We start from the raw sequence: 17,539 nt of genomic DNA, 5'->3' as shown, positions 1-17,539 counted from the left end.
TTAGGAATGGAGGGAGGTAATTCAACACAGCTATACCCATATATTATAAGTCTGATTACTTTAGCAAAAGTTATGATAGCGCGAACTCGGTTTTCTGCAGCACAACCAGAAATAGTAAAATGGAGAGCCCTAGTAAAAGATGTGATTAAGCATGAGAAACACATGTTCAATACAAGAAACGCAATGGCCAAATTCCATAGTAAATGGGATAGATGGTGCGACTCTAGCATGTACAGAATAAATGAAATAGAGGAAGATCAAGGCCCAGATCAGAGCAGTCGGATGGATGATTAAAGGGAAAAATAATAAATGGAAAACGATATATGTTGGGTTATAAAGTAATAAAGAGGGTTATGGTGGGAAATATAGAGTATTAATATACACAAACACAATTAGTTGATACTAGAAATAAAAATGTCACAAAGGACGAATGGGCCTCTTTACGTGTTAAAATATAAAAACACACTAAGTAACACTAAATAAGACACACTAATAAACATATGTGATTTGAGAAGGGAGGGGAAGAGGGAGGGTAGAAGGGCTTTTCTCTTTACTTGTTTGCTGCTTGTTCTCTTTTTTTTTTTTTGTCACTACTAAAAACACGTACAATATTGAAGAATTGAATTGTGTTATAGATAGGCACTAATGGATTAAATCTAGACATAAATAATATTGGGGGGGTGTTTTCTTAATGTAATACTCTTTTTCTCTAGAATGTTTTTTTTTTTTTTTTTTTTATTACTAAAGACACGTACAATAATGGAGAACCAAACGATGTTATAAATAGACACTAATGGATATAACCCAGGTGGGGAAGAGAAAGAAAGAAAAAAGATAATAAATAAAAAATAAAATAAAAATAAATACTATAATAGTAAGAATTCAACCACTATAAATGTATACTACAGTGGACTGGACTACCGCCGACGACACTGCTCTGAAAAGGTTATTTTAACATGCAGATAAATTAGAATAGATATGAAGTATAAGAGTAAACACTAGATAAGACGGTGACCTGTATGTGTATTGTAATTTTAAGTGTATTATGTATTATGTTTGTGAAAAGTAATTGTCTTTTGTATGAAATGAATTTAAAATAAAGATTGATGAATTTAAAAAAAACTGTACCGAATTTGCCGGTACAGTACCGTTTTCTAACGGTCTGTACCAGCAAATAAAAGTGTACCGAATGTACCATTTTTTTCTGGCTCTCTCTCATCAGCCGAACTCCTCCTGGCTCCAGAGGCTGATAGCGGTGCGCATCCTCCTCCTAGCTCCAGGCTGTCAGTGGTGCACAGCGCTCCTTGGGCAGAGCAACCGTTCCCAATTGTGCATTGCGGGTCCCAGGCCAGCGGACCGACGCACTCAGGGGACTGAAAAACTCTGTGGCTGTTAGACTCTCTCGCATGCACAGTGGCGATCTCTGGATGCCAAGCACAGAGCAGAGAGAGCTAAGAGCAGCGGCCGTGGGAGGAGTAATATCTTGTCAGGTACACATGCTCCATGTGAAAGTAATAGCTAGTGTGTACTATACTGTAAATATAATTTAAAATGTCACTGCGACTTATTTAAAAAATGTGGGGGGAAAAAACTGCCCAGTACACATTCGGAAAGGGGACGTGGCCATGCCCACTTTTCACATGGCCACACCCACTTTACCCATGGTCACGCCCCTTCCTAAATGTGTACTGATTTCTGCACTTCAAATGTTAGAGGGAATGTGATGGTAAAAGACCCTGCTTTGAATTTACTGTGTTTATTACTACCTAGTTCGTTTCACCACTGTTTCCAATTTTAAAACACAACAGAATATGCTGCACTACTGTATATTAGAAACTATAAATAAATGACCTGAATACACCTGTTTGCTTTATATATTAGCAGGATAGCCGGAGGCTTTCTTTTATGGAGGGCAACGGGAAAATATTGTAAATAAATTTTCCTGTGGCCATGAAGCGGGGGGAGGGGGGAGGGGGGGGGGGGCGGTTTGCCACAAGCTCCCAAGAGAGAAGACCTAAGTTTGGGGACACTTACAGGGGATCAGTGAATCCTGACATTGAGAAATGCGTGTGTGTGAGTAGTAGTTGTCGGCATATACAGTTACAGTGTTTGTCGTGCTGTCTGCCAATACAAGTGTGTGCTTAAACGGGGCAATGGGACGCAGTAGCGCAGGTGCTGGAAGGGACCGGAAGTACATTGGGTCAGCGACGGAGCGAACTTCAGGCCACATAATGAAACTTAAGCCAGGTTAGTACACTACACTGGACAAAAGGTGCACCAAACTGTCAGGGTTATCAGAACTGGCAAGAATATGGGGTTTTGCCTATAAACAATAGGCAAAACCCCGCTCGGTACGATCATTCAGCACACAGCATCGTGGGGTGCTTTGCTAGTGCAACGCGATGTGCTGAGCGACCATGTTTAATCCAGTCACTCTACCCATACACACACCTCCACATCCTAACTCTACCCATACACACACCTCCACAGCCTAACTCTACCCATAGACACACTCCTGCAGTCTAACTTCCCATACACACTTCTCGCAGCCTAACTCTACCCATACACACACTCCCGAAGCCTATCTCTCCCCATAGAAACACTTCTCACAGCCTAACTCTACCCATACATACACCCGCAGCCTAACTTTACCCATACACACACCCCCACAGCCTTACTCTACCCATACACAAACTCCCCGCAGCCTAACTCTACCCATACGCAGACCCTTGCAGCCTAACTCTACCCATGCACACTTTTTAAGCGTTAGATTAGAAAGAAGAACAGTTATGTAGAATTAGATTAGAAATATATAGTATTAAATAGAAAAAGGGAGTATTGTGGCAAATACAAGGTGGGGAAAAAATTGCATACTGTATTCTAGTTCAGTAAAATAAGGATACAGGTTTTATTAAGAGGGAATATTCCCCCTGACCACGCTCCCTCTTAAGATCCCGCCCTCCCATATGGGCTGCTTTGAGAAATTTCCCGGGCTGGTTTTAAAACCCAATCCGCCCAAGATAGCAGCACACTTTCTTCAGGCCCTAGTGAGAACGTTAGGCCCTGTTCCCTCTCACCACCATTGGTGCTAATCCAAGCACCATTGCCAGCTGCTGTACCCAGTGCAGAACCTATTCAATTATCTGGCAAATTGCCAATTATTTTGATTTCAGTACTTTTTCCTGGTACAGAGACTGTATTGACATATACATTTATGCTACATGTGGATCATGTTAATTTGTCATTATTAGATACAGTGTCTGTACATTTGTGATGCATCATTAGATTTTTCATGCTTTTAACACCTTGAATATTTAACCCCTTCCCGACACATGACGTATATATACGTCATGTGTCGGTTGCGGGGGAATCAAGCCAGCTCACGGAGTGAGCTGGCTTGAAAGAGAGCAGGTAATGGCTGTATATTACAGCCAGGTACCTGCTCTCACGGCCACGAGCGGCGAGTTCGCCGATCGTGGCCGTTTAACCCTTTAAGCACCGCGGGCAAAGCGCCCGCAGTGCTTAAATAGCTGATCGGAGGGGGGGCGCCCCCCTCCGGCGCCGATCGGGGCCCCCCGCGGCGAGATCGGAGGGTGCCGATCGGTTGCCATGGCAGCCAGGGGTCTAATGTAGACCCCTGTGCTGGCCATGTCAGCATTCCTATTACATCCTGCCTGAGGCAGGATGTAATAGGAAGTGCTGAAAATCACTATGTTCAGCCATAGAGCTCTATGGCTGAACCTAGTACAGGCGATCGCGCCCCCTAGTGGTCAAGTACACTAGGGGGCCTTGTAGTAAAAGTAAAAAAAAAAAAAAAAATAAGTTTAAAAATAAAAAAAAAATAAAAAAATATTAAAAGTTCAAATCACCCCCCTTTCCCCATTTCACAAATAAAAAAAATAAAAAATAAACATATTTGGTATCGCCGCGTTCCTAAAAGTCCGATCTATTAAAATATAACATTAGTTATCCCGCACGGTTAAACGGAAAATAATTCCCAACGCCAAAACTAAGTTTTTTGGTCGCATCGCCTACCCAAAAAAAAATAACTAAAAGAGATCAGAAAGTCGCCCATATCCCATAATGGTATTAATTAAAAAGTACACTTCAGCCCGCAAAAAATGAGCCCTCACCCAGGTCCGTAGGTGGAAAAATAAAAAAGTTATAAGCCGCAGAACATGGCGACGCGACGCAAATTAGAAAAACCGTAAAAGTTTCTATTTTTTTTTTTAGTAATAAAACATAACGAAAACTATATAAGTTTGGTATCACCGGAATCGTAACGACCCATAGAATAAAGATAACCCATCATTTTAAACGAACTATGAACTCCAAAAAAACCGTAACCAGCGCAAAATTGTGGAATTGCGTTTTTTTTCTTTTTTACCCCACATTGAATTATTTCCTGATTCCCCAGAATATTATACGGTATAGTAAATGGTACCATTAAAAAGTACAACTTGTCCCGCAAAAAAAAAGCCCTCATGTGTCTATATAGCCGAAAAATTAAAAAAGTTACGCTTATTTGAACGCGAGGAGAAAAAAAAAAAAAATTAACAAAAAAGGCCTCGTCGGGAAGGGGTTAATATTTGCCACAATCTTAAGGTTATATATGTGTATGTGTGTCTTTAAATGGGCATTCTTTAATTTTTGTTTAAATTCATAATAAAAATAAAAATATTACAATAAGAGAGTGCCCAAGCACAGAGAGAGTGCCTTTCTTTCTCCAAAACCTTCAATTTATGACTCTCTGGGGAGCACCTTCACTTGAGCTATGTCGATTATACCATTTGGTTAATAATTATCTTTAATGGTGGATCTTTACTAATCTTCATTATTGCTTGTGCACGAACTCCCTCCCCATACCTTCTTCCCTTTGCCTACCACATGCCTGTGCTGCAAGTTCAGGGGCAAATGTGCACGCACACTATACTGTTCCCAATCGGTAAAAAGGAATAATGGATAGATCTCTGCACTAATCGCTGCCTATGGACTCTGGAATCAGTTGTATGAATCACCAATCATACACAAATAAACATATAGAACCAGAAAAAGTACTGACAAGTCCTTGGTGCAGACAGCGAACTCTCTTATGTTCTCGTCGGCTGTACCCCAAAAACAAAGAGAGAAAATAACAATAGTGCAATACAGTAAAAAAACAATAGAACATATATTGCTATGGAGCTATTCACAGATGGTATGACTCGTACCCTTAAGGTCAGTCTACTTTTCAGGGTAGACTTAGATTGCTTATTTGGGGAGCGGTAACGTCACCAAGTTTGGATTTTAGGTTGGGAGCCCTTCTAAATATACACACTGGATTTGTGGGATTTTCAGCTCCTTGAAACAAATCCAGTGTGTATATTTAGAAGGGCTCCCAACCTAAAATCCAAACTTGTGAAAAGTTTGTCCTGTATCCCCTAAATAATCCACAATAACATCTATAGGGTTCTATAGGTGTGGTACATGTATGGGTTGTAAAACTATCAAAAACTATTTTGGACTCAAAATAACTGAGATAGTTATTGTCACAGTCTCCCAGACCGCGGGAGTCTCTTACCGGGTCCGGGGACGTGACTACTGCGGGTGGCAGGCTGGGCATGACGGGCGGCAGGCTGGGCATGTCAGGCGGCAGCTCGGGCAGCAGGCTGGGCAGACCAGGCGAAGTCGGTCTGATGCGGGCGGTAGCCGGCAAGATAGCGGGCTGGCGGCATCTCCTTCTCTCGGAGCTCCGGCAGCGTGCGTCCGGCTTCCGGGTACACGGACGCGCGCTCACTAGGGGCGCGCGCGCCGCAAGCTCTAGGATTTAAAGAGACAGGCATTCCGAACCCCGCTAAATTTGATGGGAACCCAAAGGAGTGTCGGGGATTCCTAAATCAGTGCCTCATCCAATTTGAAATACATGCTGCATCCTTCCCGTCAGATAGGGCGAAGGTAGCCTACATGATTTCCCTACTCACGGGTCAAGCTCTGTCCTGGGCCTCTCCACTCTGGGAGAAGGATCACGCGGTGATTAATAGCATCACCGAATTCATCACCGAATTCCGTAAGGTTTTTGATGAACCTGGTAGGGTGACATCCGCCGCTTCAGCCATTCTACGGCTAAGACAAGGAACCCAGACTGTGGGACAATACACGGTTCAGTTCAGGACCCTCGCATCCGAATTAGGGTGGAACAAGGAGGCTCTGATGGCCATGTTCACACAGGGGCTATCTGAGAAAATTAAAGATGAATTGGCAGGTCGGGAGCCGTCGACTTCTTTGGACGACCTCATTTCCTTATGTACCTGGGTGGACCTCCGTTACCAAGAGAGGGATAAGGAGAGGGAACAATCCCGGAAGTACAGTTTCAAGTCGGCACCCCGATTTATTCCTCCAGCAACTAGCCCACCTTCGGCATCGGCTTCCGTTGCAAGTCAGCAATTGGAGGAACCCATGCAGATTGGGAAAGCTCGCCTTCCTTTCGCAGAAAGAGAGCGAAGATTTAAAAATCGGTTGTGTCTGTATTGCGGGGAGTCAGGTCATCTTCTCTCTGCTTGCCCCAAGCGTCCGGGAAACGACAAGGCCTAACTGATTGTAAGGGGGTCAGGTTAGGCACACTATCATATACCTCTTCTCGAGTGTCCGCAATTGGATTCACCATCGATGTAACCCTAATTTATGGGAACTTCTTCTTGATCCTCAAAGCCTTCCTAGACTCCGGCGCGGATGGTAATTTTATCACCGCAGAAACAGCTAAACGCTTGGGAGTTCCTTGTCACGGCCTGACGAACCCCCTACACATTATAGGGGTAGATGGCAATAGGTTGTCCTTTTCAAGTATTCGTTCCAATACTGTACTTCAGTAGTACAGATGAAAGTAGGGATTCTTCATCAAGAGTCCATTTCCTTCTTCGTGCTTCCTTCAGCAGAGAATCCCGTCATTTTGGGATTGCCATGGCTACAGTTACATTCACCTGTGCTGGACTGGAAGCGTCCTCAAGTATTGGCATGGGGGCAGGAGTGTCAGGGGCGATGCCTTGAACAGATCAAACGACATTCCTGTACTGTATCTTCCTCCAAGCTGGGGTCCGGGGCCAAGCTTCCAATCTCTTATCAAGCCTTTGCGGACTTTTTCAGCAAGAAAGAAGCAGAGAAGCTGCCAGCCCATAGGATTTGGGACTGTGCCATCGATTTAGTTCCTGGGAAATGTCCTCCTCATGGCCGAGTCTTCCCGTTGTCCATGGCGGAGTCTCAGGCAGTTTCAGATTATATCAAGGATAATTTGGAGCGAGGTTTTATGAGGGAATCCAAATCACCAGCGGGAGCGGGTCTGTTTTTTGTCCAAAAGAAAGACGGGGGCCTCAGGCCTTGTATTGATTATAGGGGTCTCAATGCCATCACCGTAAAGGATCGTTTTTCCCTTCCTCTTATCTCTGAACTCTTTGACAAAATCAAAGGGGCACATTTTTTCACGAAACTGGATCTCCGCTGGGCATATAATTTGATCCGAATTAGGTCAGGAGATGAGTGGAAGACGGCCTTCAACACGCGAGATGGACACTTTGAGTACTTAGTGATGCCGTTCGGATTGAGCAACGCCCCGGCAGTTTTCCAAAGATACATGAATCTTATCTTCCAAGATTTGTTGAACAAATTTGTTATTGTCTACCTGGACGACATCTTAATTTTTTCAGGAAACCTTCATACACATCAGCAGCATGTTCAAGAAGTTCTAGCTCGCCTCCGTAAGCACCGGTTGCACTGCAAACTAGAGAAATGCTCATTTGAACAACAAGAGATGCCTTTCTTGGGGTTCATTGTTACTGGTTCAGAGTTACGGATGGACCCCAAAAAATTGTCTGCAATCTCTGACTGGCCGCAACCGGTAGGGTTGAAATCCATTCAACACTTTTTGGGTTTTTGCAACTTCTACAGACAGTTTATAAAAGATTACTCTTCTGTGGTAGCTCCAATAACCAAGCTTACTCGCAAAGGAGAGAATACTAAGGAATGGTCTTCGGAGGCTAAGCAAGCCTTTTCGTTACTCAAGCAACTCTTTGTGTCTGCACCCATCCTAAGGCGGCCTGATCCTGACAAACCCTTCTTTGTGGAAGTGGATGCATCTTCAGTAGGGGTGGGGGCAGTTCTTTCCCAAAAAGATGAGGCTAACAAATGGTATGCCTGTGGTTTCTTCTCCAAGAAATTTCAACCTGCAGAAAGAAATTACGCAGTAGGAGATAAAGAGCTGTTAGCCATCAAATTGGCTCTACAAGAATGGCGTCATATATTAGAGGGTGCAAGATTCCCAGTAACAGTCTATCCTGACCACAGAAACCTGATGTACCTTAAGATTGCCTAAATTACAGACAGGCTAGATGGTCCTTATTTTTTGACCGATTCAATCTAGTGTTAACTTATCGTCCAGGAGACAAAAACATTAAAGCAGATGCACTTTCGCGAGTCTTTGGGCCAGCTGCTTCAGAGGAGTTAAATGACCAGAAGCCCATCTTAAAGTCATCTTGTTTTATTGCATCCTCCAAGAAGATTAAAGTTCCTGTAGGGAAGACGTTTGTGCCATTAAAATCTCGAACTAAACTTCTACGTTGGTTCCACTCCTCTCACTTCACCGGACACGCTGGTACTAAGAAGACTACAGAGATCATTTGTCGTAACTACTGGTGGCCATCAGTTAAAACAGACTTCAAGAACTTTGTAGCTGCTTGCGATACATGTGCTCAACACAAGTCTATACCACAAGCTCCAGTTGGGTTGCTTCAGCCCCTTCCAGTTCCAAGTCACCCCTGGGTTGACATTTCGATGGATTTCATCACCGAGCTTCCTGTTAGCCAGGGTTTTAATACTATCTGGGTGGTGGTGGATCGTTTTTCCAAGGCGGCCCATTTCATTCCCCTCAAGGGCCTTCCCTTTGCTTCTAAGCTTGCCAAGAGCTTTATCAAAAATATCTTTAGGTTGCACGGGTTTCCTCAAAGTATTGTGTCAGATAGAGGAGTCCAATTCACTTCCAAGTTTTGGCAAGCTTTATGCTCTTCCTTTGACATTAAACTCAACTTCTCTTCGGCTTACCATCCCCAGAGCAATGGACAAACCGAAAGGGTTAACCAGGACTTCGAGAAGTTCTTAAGGATTTACGTGTCAGCCAATCAGGATGATTGGGCGTCCCTGCTCCCCTGGGCAGAGTTTGCCCACAACAATCTGTACCATGAGTCCACCGGGCATTCCCCATTCTTCATTCAAAATGGATTTCATCCTAATCTTCCTGAAATTTTTTCCAAATCTTCTAGTACTCTGCCAGCCGTTCAACATACGGTAAAGAAATTTTTGAGCATCTGGTCTGAGGTGAGAAGAAACCTTAGTAAATCCTCTGATCGCTATAGACGCTTCGCCAATTATAAAAGGAAAGAAGCTCCTTAATTTAAACCCGGAGATAGAGTATGGCTCTCCACGAGACACTTAAGGCTCAAAGTCCCATCCATGAAATTAGCTCAAAGATTCATCGGCCCCTTTCATGTTCTTCAAGTAGTTAATCCAGTGGCAGTAAGACTCAAACTTCCTAGATCCCTTAGGATTCCCAACGTCTTTCATGTGTCACTTCTAAAACCGCTTATTATCAATAGGTTCTCTTCCCTCAGACGTTCTTATACACCCCTCCTGGCAGGAGGTCATGAGGAATATGAAATAAGTCAGATTCTGGATTCAAGGGTTTCCAGGGGTCGTGTTCAATTCCTCATTGACTGGAAAGGATTCGGTCCTGAAGAGCGTTGCTGGGTTAAGGCCTCTGAGATTCACGCCCCACAGTTACTCCACAAGTTCCATCGAAAATATCCCAATAAGCCTTTCATAGGGTGTTCGGTGCCCACCCCTAGGGTAGGGGGTAATGTCACAGTCTCCCGGACCGCGGGAGTCTCTTACCGGGTCCGGGGACGTGACTACTGCGGGTGGCAGGCTGGGCATGGCGGGCGGCAGGCTGGGCATGTCAGGCGGCAGCTCGGGCAGCAGGCTGGGCAGACCAGGCGAAGCCGGTCTGATGCGGGCGGTAGCCGGCAAGATAGCGGGCTGGCGGCGTCTCCTTCTCTTGGAGCTCCGGCAGCGTGCGTCCGGCTTCCGGGTACATGGACGCACGCTCACTAGGGGCGCACGCGCCGCAAGCTCTAGGATTTAAAGAGACAGGCAGGAAGCTGACGTAGTCAGCTCACAGTATAAAGGAAGTCTCTGGCAGGCAATCCCTGCCAGAGTATAGGCTCACACCTACTCCAGCGTTCCTGTGCCTTGTACCTTATCACCCTTGCTATTGTTTTGACCCAGCTAGTTCCTGACGACTCTCCCGCTTGACCCTGGTACTCCATTTGACCCCTCCGTGTATGACCTCAGCTTGCTACCGACCATCCCTCCATCGCATCCCAGTGTACCACAACTGTGTCTCCCGTGTATGACCCGGCTTGATTTGGACCTTCTTTGCCTCTTCCCTGGGTACCTAACTGACCGCATTGATACCAACCCGGCTAGACGACCGCCTCCCCATATTTCCTACTCCCGGCCTCCAGCTCATAAAGGGAAACCTAACCAGAGGACCGCGACCGACGTGTCGAGTGCCGCAGAAGCCCAAATCCCAATTGGAGGGGTCACTGGCAGAAAACCCTCAGCACGGTTAGACTCCGCACCTCTGCGTTAGGTCTAGCCAATTCCCGAGCTGATAGGCAGGTAGTCCAATTATGTTTGTGACAGTTATTAACGAGAAGAGACATGTGGTCAGGGATTTTCTAACTTGTCATTCTTTTAATGTCATTTATGGGATTGAGTGTCAATGTAATCAATTTTATATTGGGAAGACGAGCAGACCGTTTAAAGTTAGAATGACCGAACACATTAGGAATATTCGGAAAGGTCTGGAGACACACATGCATTTTAAACTCAAACATCAATGCAATCCTGATTTTATAAAAAAAAATATGATCTGAGGAAAATTAAAGGCGACAGCAGAGGTGGAGATATTGCTGCGTCTTTAGCTAAAAATGAAATGACCAAGATTTATAACCATCAAACTCTCGTTCCTAAGGTCTTAACCAAGACTTTGAGCCTAAATGGTTCATGTAGTAGTTTTTTAAAAATAAAAGTAAAACATTACGTATAAGGATTCCTGATTACAGATTTGTTTTATAAATGATTTTTATAACTTTTTATCAAAAATTTTTATGATGTTTATGATGAGGATTAATGAATTTTTGGTATATTTATTTCCCATTATGTATGCTTCAAAATAACGGAGGAAGAAAAATATGCACATGACACTTTAAGAACTTTTTTCCGATAGAAGTATCCTTTATAATATTGATGGGTTGCACAGAAACCAGAAACAATAAGATTTGGAATGCAAATATGACCGCCGGTGGACCGCAAATGTAATTTCCGCTTCCGGGCGGGACTGGAAACTGGAAGTGGAGGGAAAAGCCGGTGGAATGTAAAGGGGATTGCTGGTGGACCGCAAACGTCACTTCCGCTTCCGTTGAGGACTGGGAGCCGGAAGAAAAATCGCGCCAAAATCGCTGTGATTATGGACATATGTGCATAATATCTTCTGAAAAACATGGAACTAAAGGGGACATTGTTTATAAAGGAGAATCCAGGATTAGATTGTTAGGATATTCCATGTCTGGTAATAGGATATCCCCAATAGGGGTATGAATATGGGATCAGGCACCTTTCCTCCACATGCCTTGAGAAAGAAACCTGTGGGTTTCAAAACGCGTTGGCCATGCAGAGGAAAAGGGGAACTGCTGACCGACCAGGGTGACCAGCTTCCAGGGACGCCTGTTTATTGTTTCAACATCTGCTTTTATTATCTACTTATCTGTTGTAGACAACATCACTCGGTGAGAGTCAGCTGTGGCATACCTTGTTTTTAATTTAATATCTGTTGTAATAAAAACCGGTACTTCACTATACCAGCTTTTGCTTTATTTACATGTGACATCGGGAGTTGGGGGTACTCAAGATTCAATGGTGACGTTACCGCTCCCCAAATAAGCGATCTAAGTCTACCCTGAAAAGTAGACTGACCTTAAGGGTACGAGTCATACCATCTGTGAATAGCTCTATAGCAATATATGTGCTATTGTTTTTTACTGTATTGCACTATTGTTGTTTTCTCTCTTTGTTTTTGAGGTAGAACTAACGAGAACATAAGAGAGTTCACTGTCTGCGCCAAGGACTTGTCAGTACTTTTTCTGTTCCTAATCGGTGTCCACGTGGATGGTAAAGTATAAAAAAAAGCTGAAAAATGATTAATGTGTCTACCATTTCCAAGCCCACCTATTGCTTGTGTCGACCTTTGTCAATGTCGACCATGTGCATGCTGACCCCTTGTTGCTGATCTATTGACTGTCAACCTATACATTGTCTAACCGCCATCTGGATACCAACCTGGACAGTGACTTCTTCATGTGCTACAGGCTAGACAATGTGATGTCACAATGTATGATATGCCACATGCTATAATTGTTACAGTATTTTATAATTATCCTGAATAACACTACTAAATGTCAAGGAAAAAATGTTACTTTAAGTGGGATTTAGCTCCTACAAATATCAGCAGTAATTTCCTGTTCCCGTTTGGTTACATTTTCCCTTTAGGAGAATATAAGATATTCTTATTGTACCTCCAACAAAACATCTGTCATATCTCATGTTCCCATTGTCGCATACAGCCCTTACAGATGTTGGACGTCTATATCCTTGCTTGCAGACAATCTTTACTTCTTCGCCATTTGGAACCTCTTTTTGAAGGTCACTAGGTGATACCAGCTGAACATTTTTGACATCAGTGTCACTTTGGAAAATTTTACATGGCTCTGTAAGAAACATAAAAACACACACAAAAATAATTAGATACAGTATATCAGATCTGGCACCACCAGGTGTGACAGGCAATCAGCTTGTAATATGGTAATTGGGAGCACATTTAAGGTGAGTATTTTCTATCTTTGTGTAACCCTGTTATATGTTGTAAAGACATTGAATCATCAGTTAAAATGTTGTACCAGTGTTACCGGTTTCTTGTCCTGAGTTTTAATGCAGATCCGGTTCATTAAGTACACAACTGAGGTAATGGAGGAACATGTTACAGTGATCCAAAGTGATTGCAGTGATTGCATTGAAGGTCAGTCGCACAAGACCAGATGGTATTAAGAATTGTATATTGTAGTTAACGAAGGCACTCTTATAGCTCTCTTTCTTGACTGGTATAGTTCAGGAGCATCTGGGATGTGCTACCACTGGACAAGAAGTCAGGAACAATGAACACATTTTTTTTTATAACTACTATATCCAAATTGGATAGAAGCACTTTTATACCAGTGATTAACCATAAAAACATAGAATTTGACGGCAAATAAGAACCACTTGGCCCATCTAGTCTGCCCCTTTTTGAAACATGTTACCTCAAACCATAGTTGATCCTTATTTTTTTGTAAGGATATCAATATGCCTATCCCAAGCATGTTTAAATTGTACTACTGTATTTGTCTCTACCACCTCTGATGGGAGGCTATTCCACTTATCTACTACTCTTTCTGTGAAGTAATGCTTCCTCACATTTCTCCTGAATCTTCCTTCCTCTAGTTTCAGTGCATGTCCTCGTGTTCTGCTGCTCCTCTTCCTGTGAAGAATGTCTCGCACCTGTACCTTGTTAAAACCCTTGATATATTTGAAAGTTTCTATTATGTCCACGCTTTCCCTTCTCTGCTCTAAAGTATACATATTAACCCCTTCCTGACGCAGCATGTTTTTGCCTTCCTGACAGAGCCCTTTTTTTCAAATCTGACATGTATCACTTAAGTGGGGATAACTTTTTTTTGCTTTTACTTATCCCAGTGATTTTGAGATTGTTTTCTCGTGACACATTGTACTTCAAGTTAGTGGTAAATTTGGGTCGATACAGTCTGTGTTTTTTTGTGAAAAATACCAAAATGTCGTAAAAAAATGGAAAATTTAGCAATTTTCAAAATGTAAAATTTTCTGCTTGTGAGACAAATAATCATACCACTCAAAATAGTTAATAACTAACATAGACCATATGTCTACTTTATGTTTCCATCATTATTTCAACATCCTTTTAATTAATTTGGACACTAGGAGGCTTAAAATATGAATAGCAAATTCTCAAATTTTCAAGAAAATTTCAAACACTGATTTTTTTAGGGACCAGTTCAGTTCTGATGTGACTTTGAGGGACTTGTATGTGAGACACCCCCATAAATGATGCCATTTCAAAAACTGCACCCCTCACAGTATTCAAAACAGCATTTTGGAAGTTTGTTAACCCTTTAGGTGTTTCACAGGAATTAAAACAAAGTGTAGGTGAAATTTCAAAATTTCATTTTTTTTGCAGATTTGCAATTTTAATACATTTTTCTAAGGAACACAGTAGATTTTACTAGAGAAATGTGACTAAAAATTGATTCCCCCAATTCTTTTGTTTTCATAAATATCCTATATGTGGCCCTAGTGTGCACGTTGACCAAACCACAGGCTTCATAATAGAAGGAGCACCTACTTGATTTTGGAGCCTCCTTTTTATGAGATTATTTTTTAGGCACCATGTAGGTTTCTAGGCACCATAAGATGCTAAAAGTTAGGAACCCCCCCACAAGTGACCCCATTTTGCAAACTACACCCCTCAGGGAATTCATCTAGGGGTATAGTGTACATTTCAAACCCCCAGGGGTTTCACCAATTGTGGTACAACTGGGCAGTGAAAATGAAAAATAAATTTTTTTACACAAAAATGCAGTTCTGTCTCCAAATTTTTCATTTTCACAAGGAATGAAGGAGACAAAGCACCCCAAAATCTGTGCCCCAATTTATCCCGAGTACGGCAATGCCTCACATGTGACCAAAAAATACCATTTGGGTGCATGGCAGGACTCAGAAGGGAAGGAGTGATTTTTGGATTTTGCAGCTCAGATTCTGGTGGAATGTTGGTGGGTGCTATGTCGCATTAGCAAGACCCCCGAAGCACCAATACAGTGGAACCCCCCCACAAGTGACCCCATTTTGCAAACTACACCCCTCAGGGAATTCATCTAGGGGTATAGTGTACATTTGAAACCCCCAGGGGTTTCACCAATTTTGATACAACTGGGCTGTGCAAATGAAAAATTACATTTTTTACACAAAAATGCAGTTCTGGCTCAAAATTTTTCATTTTCACAAGGAATGAAGGAGACAAAGCACCCCAAAATCTGTGCCCCAATTTCTCCCGAGTACGGCAATGCCTCACATGTGACCAAAAAATACCATTTGGGTGCATGGCAGGACTCAGAAGGGAAGGAGTGATTTTTGGATTTTGCAGCTCAGATTCTGGTGGAATGTTGGTGGGTGCTATGTCGCATTAGCAAGACCCCCGAAGCACCAATACAGTGGAACCCCCCCACAAGTGACCCCATTTTGCAAACTACACCCCTCAGGGAATTCATCTAGGGGTATAGTGTACATTTGAAACCCCCAGGGGTTTCACCAATTTTGATACAACTGGGCTGTGCAAATGAAAAATTACATTTTTTACACAAAAATGCAGTTCTGGCTCAAAATTTTTCATTTTCACAAGGAATGAAGGAGACAAAGCACCCCAAAATCTGTGCCCCAATTTCTCCCGAGTACGGCAATGCCTCACATGTGACCAAAAAATACCATTTGGGTGCATGGCAGGACTCAGAAGGGAAGGAGTGATTTTTGGATTTTGCAGCTCAGATTCTGGTGGAATGTTGGTGGGTGCTATGTCGCATTAGCAAGACCCCCGAAGCACCAATACAGTGGAACCCCCCCACAAGTGACCCCATTTTGCAAACTACACCCCTCAGGGAATTCATCTAGGGGTATAGTGTACATTTCAAACCCCCAGGGGTTTCACCAATTTTGATACAACTGGGCTGTGCAAATGAAAAATTACATTTTTTACACAAAAATGCAGTTCTGGCTCAAAATTTTTCATTTTCACAAGGAATGAAGGAGACAAAGCACCCCAAAATCTGTGCCCCAATTTCTCCCGAGTACGGCAATGCCTCACATGTGACCAAAAAATACCATTTGGGTGCATGGCAGGACTCAGAAGGGAAGGAGTGATTTTTGGATTTTGCAGCTCAGATTCTGGTGGAATGTTGGTGGGTGCTATGTCGCATTAGCAAGACCCCCGAAGCACCAATACAGTGGAACCCCCCCACAAGTGACCCCATTTTGCAAACTACACCCCTCAGGGAATTCATCTAGGGGTATAGTGTACATTTCAAACCCCCAGGGGTTTCACCAATTTTGATACAACTGGGCTGTGCAAATGAAAAATTACATTTATTACACAAAAATGCAGTTCTGGCTCAAAATTTTTCATTTTCACAAGGAATGAAGGAGACAAAGCACCCCAAAATCTGTGCCCCAATTTCTCCCGAGTACGGCAATGCCTCACATGTGACCAAAAAATACCATTTGGGTGCATGGCAGGACTCAGAAGGGAAGGAGTGATATTTGGATTTTGCAGCACAGATTCTGGTGGAATGTTGGTGGGTGCTATGTCGCATTAGCAAGACCCCCGAAGCACCAATACAGTGGAACCCCCCCACAAGTGACCCCATTTTGCAAACTACACCCCTCAGGGAATTCATCTAGGGGTATAGTGTACATTTCAAACCCCCAGGGGTTTCACCAATTTTGATACAACTGGGCTGTGCAAATGAAAAATTACATTTTTTACACAAAAATGCAGTTCTGGCTCAAAATTTTTCATTTTCACAAGGAATGAAGGAGACAAAGCACCCCAAAATCTGTGCCCTAATTTTTCCCGAGTATGGCAATGCCTCATATGTGACCAAAAAATACCAGTTGGGTGCATGGCAGGACTCAGAAGGGAAGGAGTGATTTTTGGATTTTGCAGCTCAGATTCTGGTGGAATGAATGGTGGGTGCTATGTGGCATTAGCAAGACCCCCTAAGCATGGTGAAATGATGAACCTAATAATCCATAGATGTGTGGTATATTTTAAAACACTCCTTTATACATAGGCCGGGTTTGTCGGGGCAAGTTTCACAGTGGAAAATAGTATCCTTTCTTATTCCCTTTTTATAGCAAACTTTGCTCCTTTTTTGTGTCCTGCCCTTTCTTGCAGTGGAGGGGATTTCGTTAGGAAAATTCTGCCCTGGTACAATAGAAGTACTGGGGCCCTCTGCCTGCTGGTTCCCAAATATTAGGCCCTTTATGACTTCCTCTTGAAAGTGCATAAATGTCCCCCTCTGGCTGGTAGAACGGAATAGCACATAAGCGTTATACAGTGCCATCTGGATGATATACACGGCCAGCTTCTTGTACCAGATTTTTGTTTTCCGCAGGGGACTGTACGGCTTTAGTACCTGATCTGAAAGATCCACTCCGCCCATGTACTTATTGTAATCTAGGATACAATTAGGTTTTGAGGTGTGGGTACTGGTACCTTGTACAGGGATGGAGGTGGTACTGTCTCCATGAATTGTTGTCAGTATAAGGACATCCTTCTTGT

At 43.1% G+C, this 17,539-nt stretch overlaps 1 protein-coding gene across 2 annotated transcripts in view; it reads right to left on the bottom strand.

The window, feature by feature from the left end:
- The window catches only part of CFH (complement factor H), a 401,411-nt gene that overhangs the window by 32,771 nt on the left and 351,101 nt on the right, over nt 1-17,539 (bottom strand). For both annotated transcript variants that reach the window (XM_083156807.1, XM_083156808.1), the window contains one exon: nt 12,657-12,848. In XM_083156807.1, the coding sequence (XP_083012933.1) occupies nt 12,657-12,848 (192 nt within the window). The remainder of the gene's footprint in view (nt 1-12,656; nt 12,849-17,539) is intronic.

This window comes from Crinia signifera, chromosome 8 (genome assembly GCF_055691185.1).
Source record: "Crinia signifera chromosome 8, ASM5569118v1, whole genome shotgun sequence".
Taxonomy (NCBI): Eukaryota; Metazoa; Chordata; class Amphibia; order Anura; family Myobatrachidae; genus Crinia; species Crinia signifera.
Note: the sequence above shows the minus strand (reverse complement) of the source record. Positions and strands in the feature narration are given on the sequence as shown.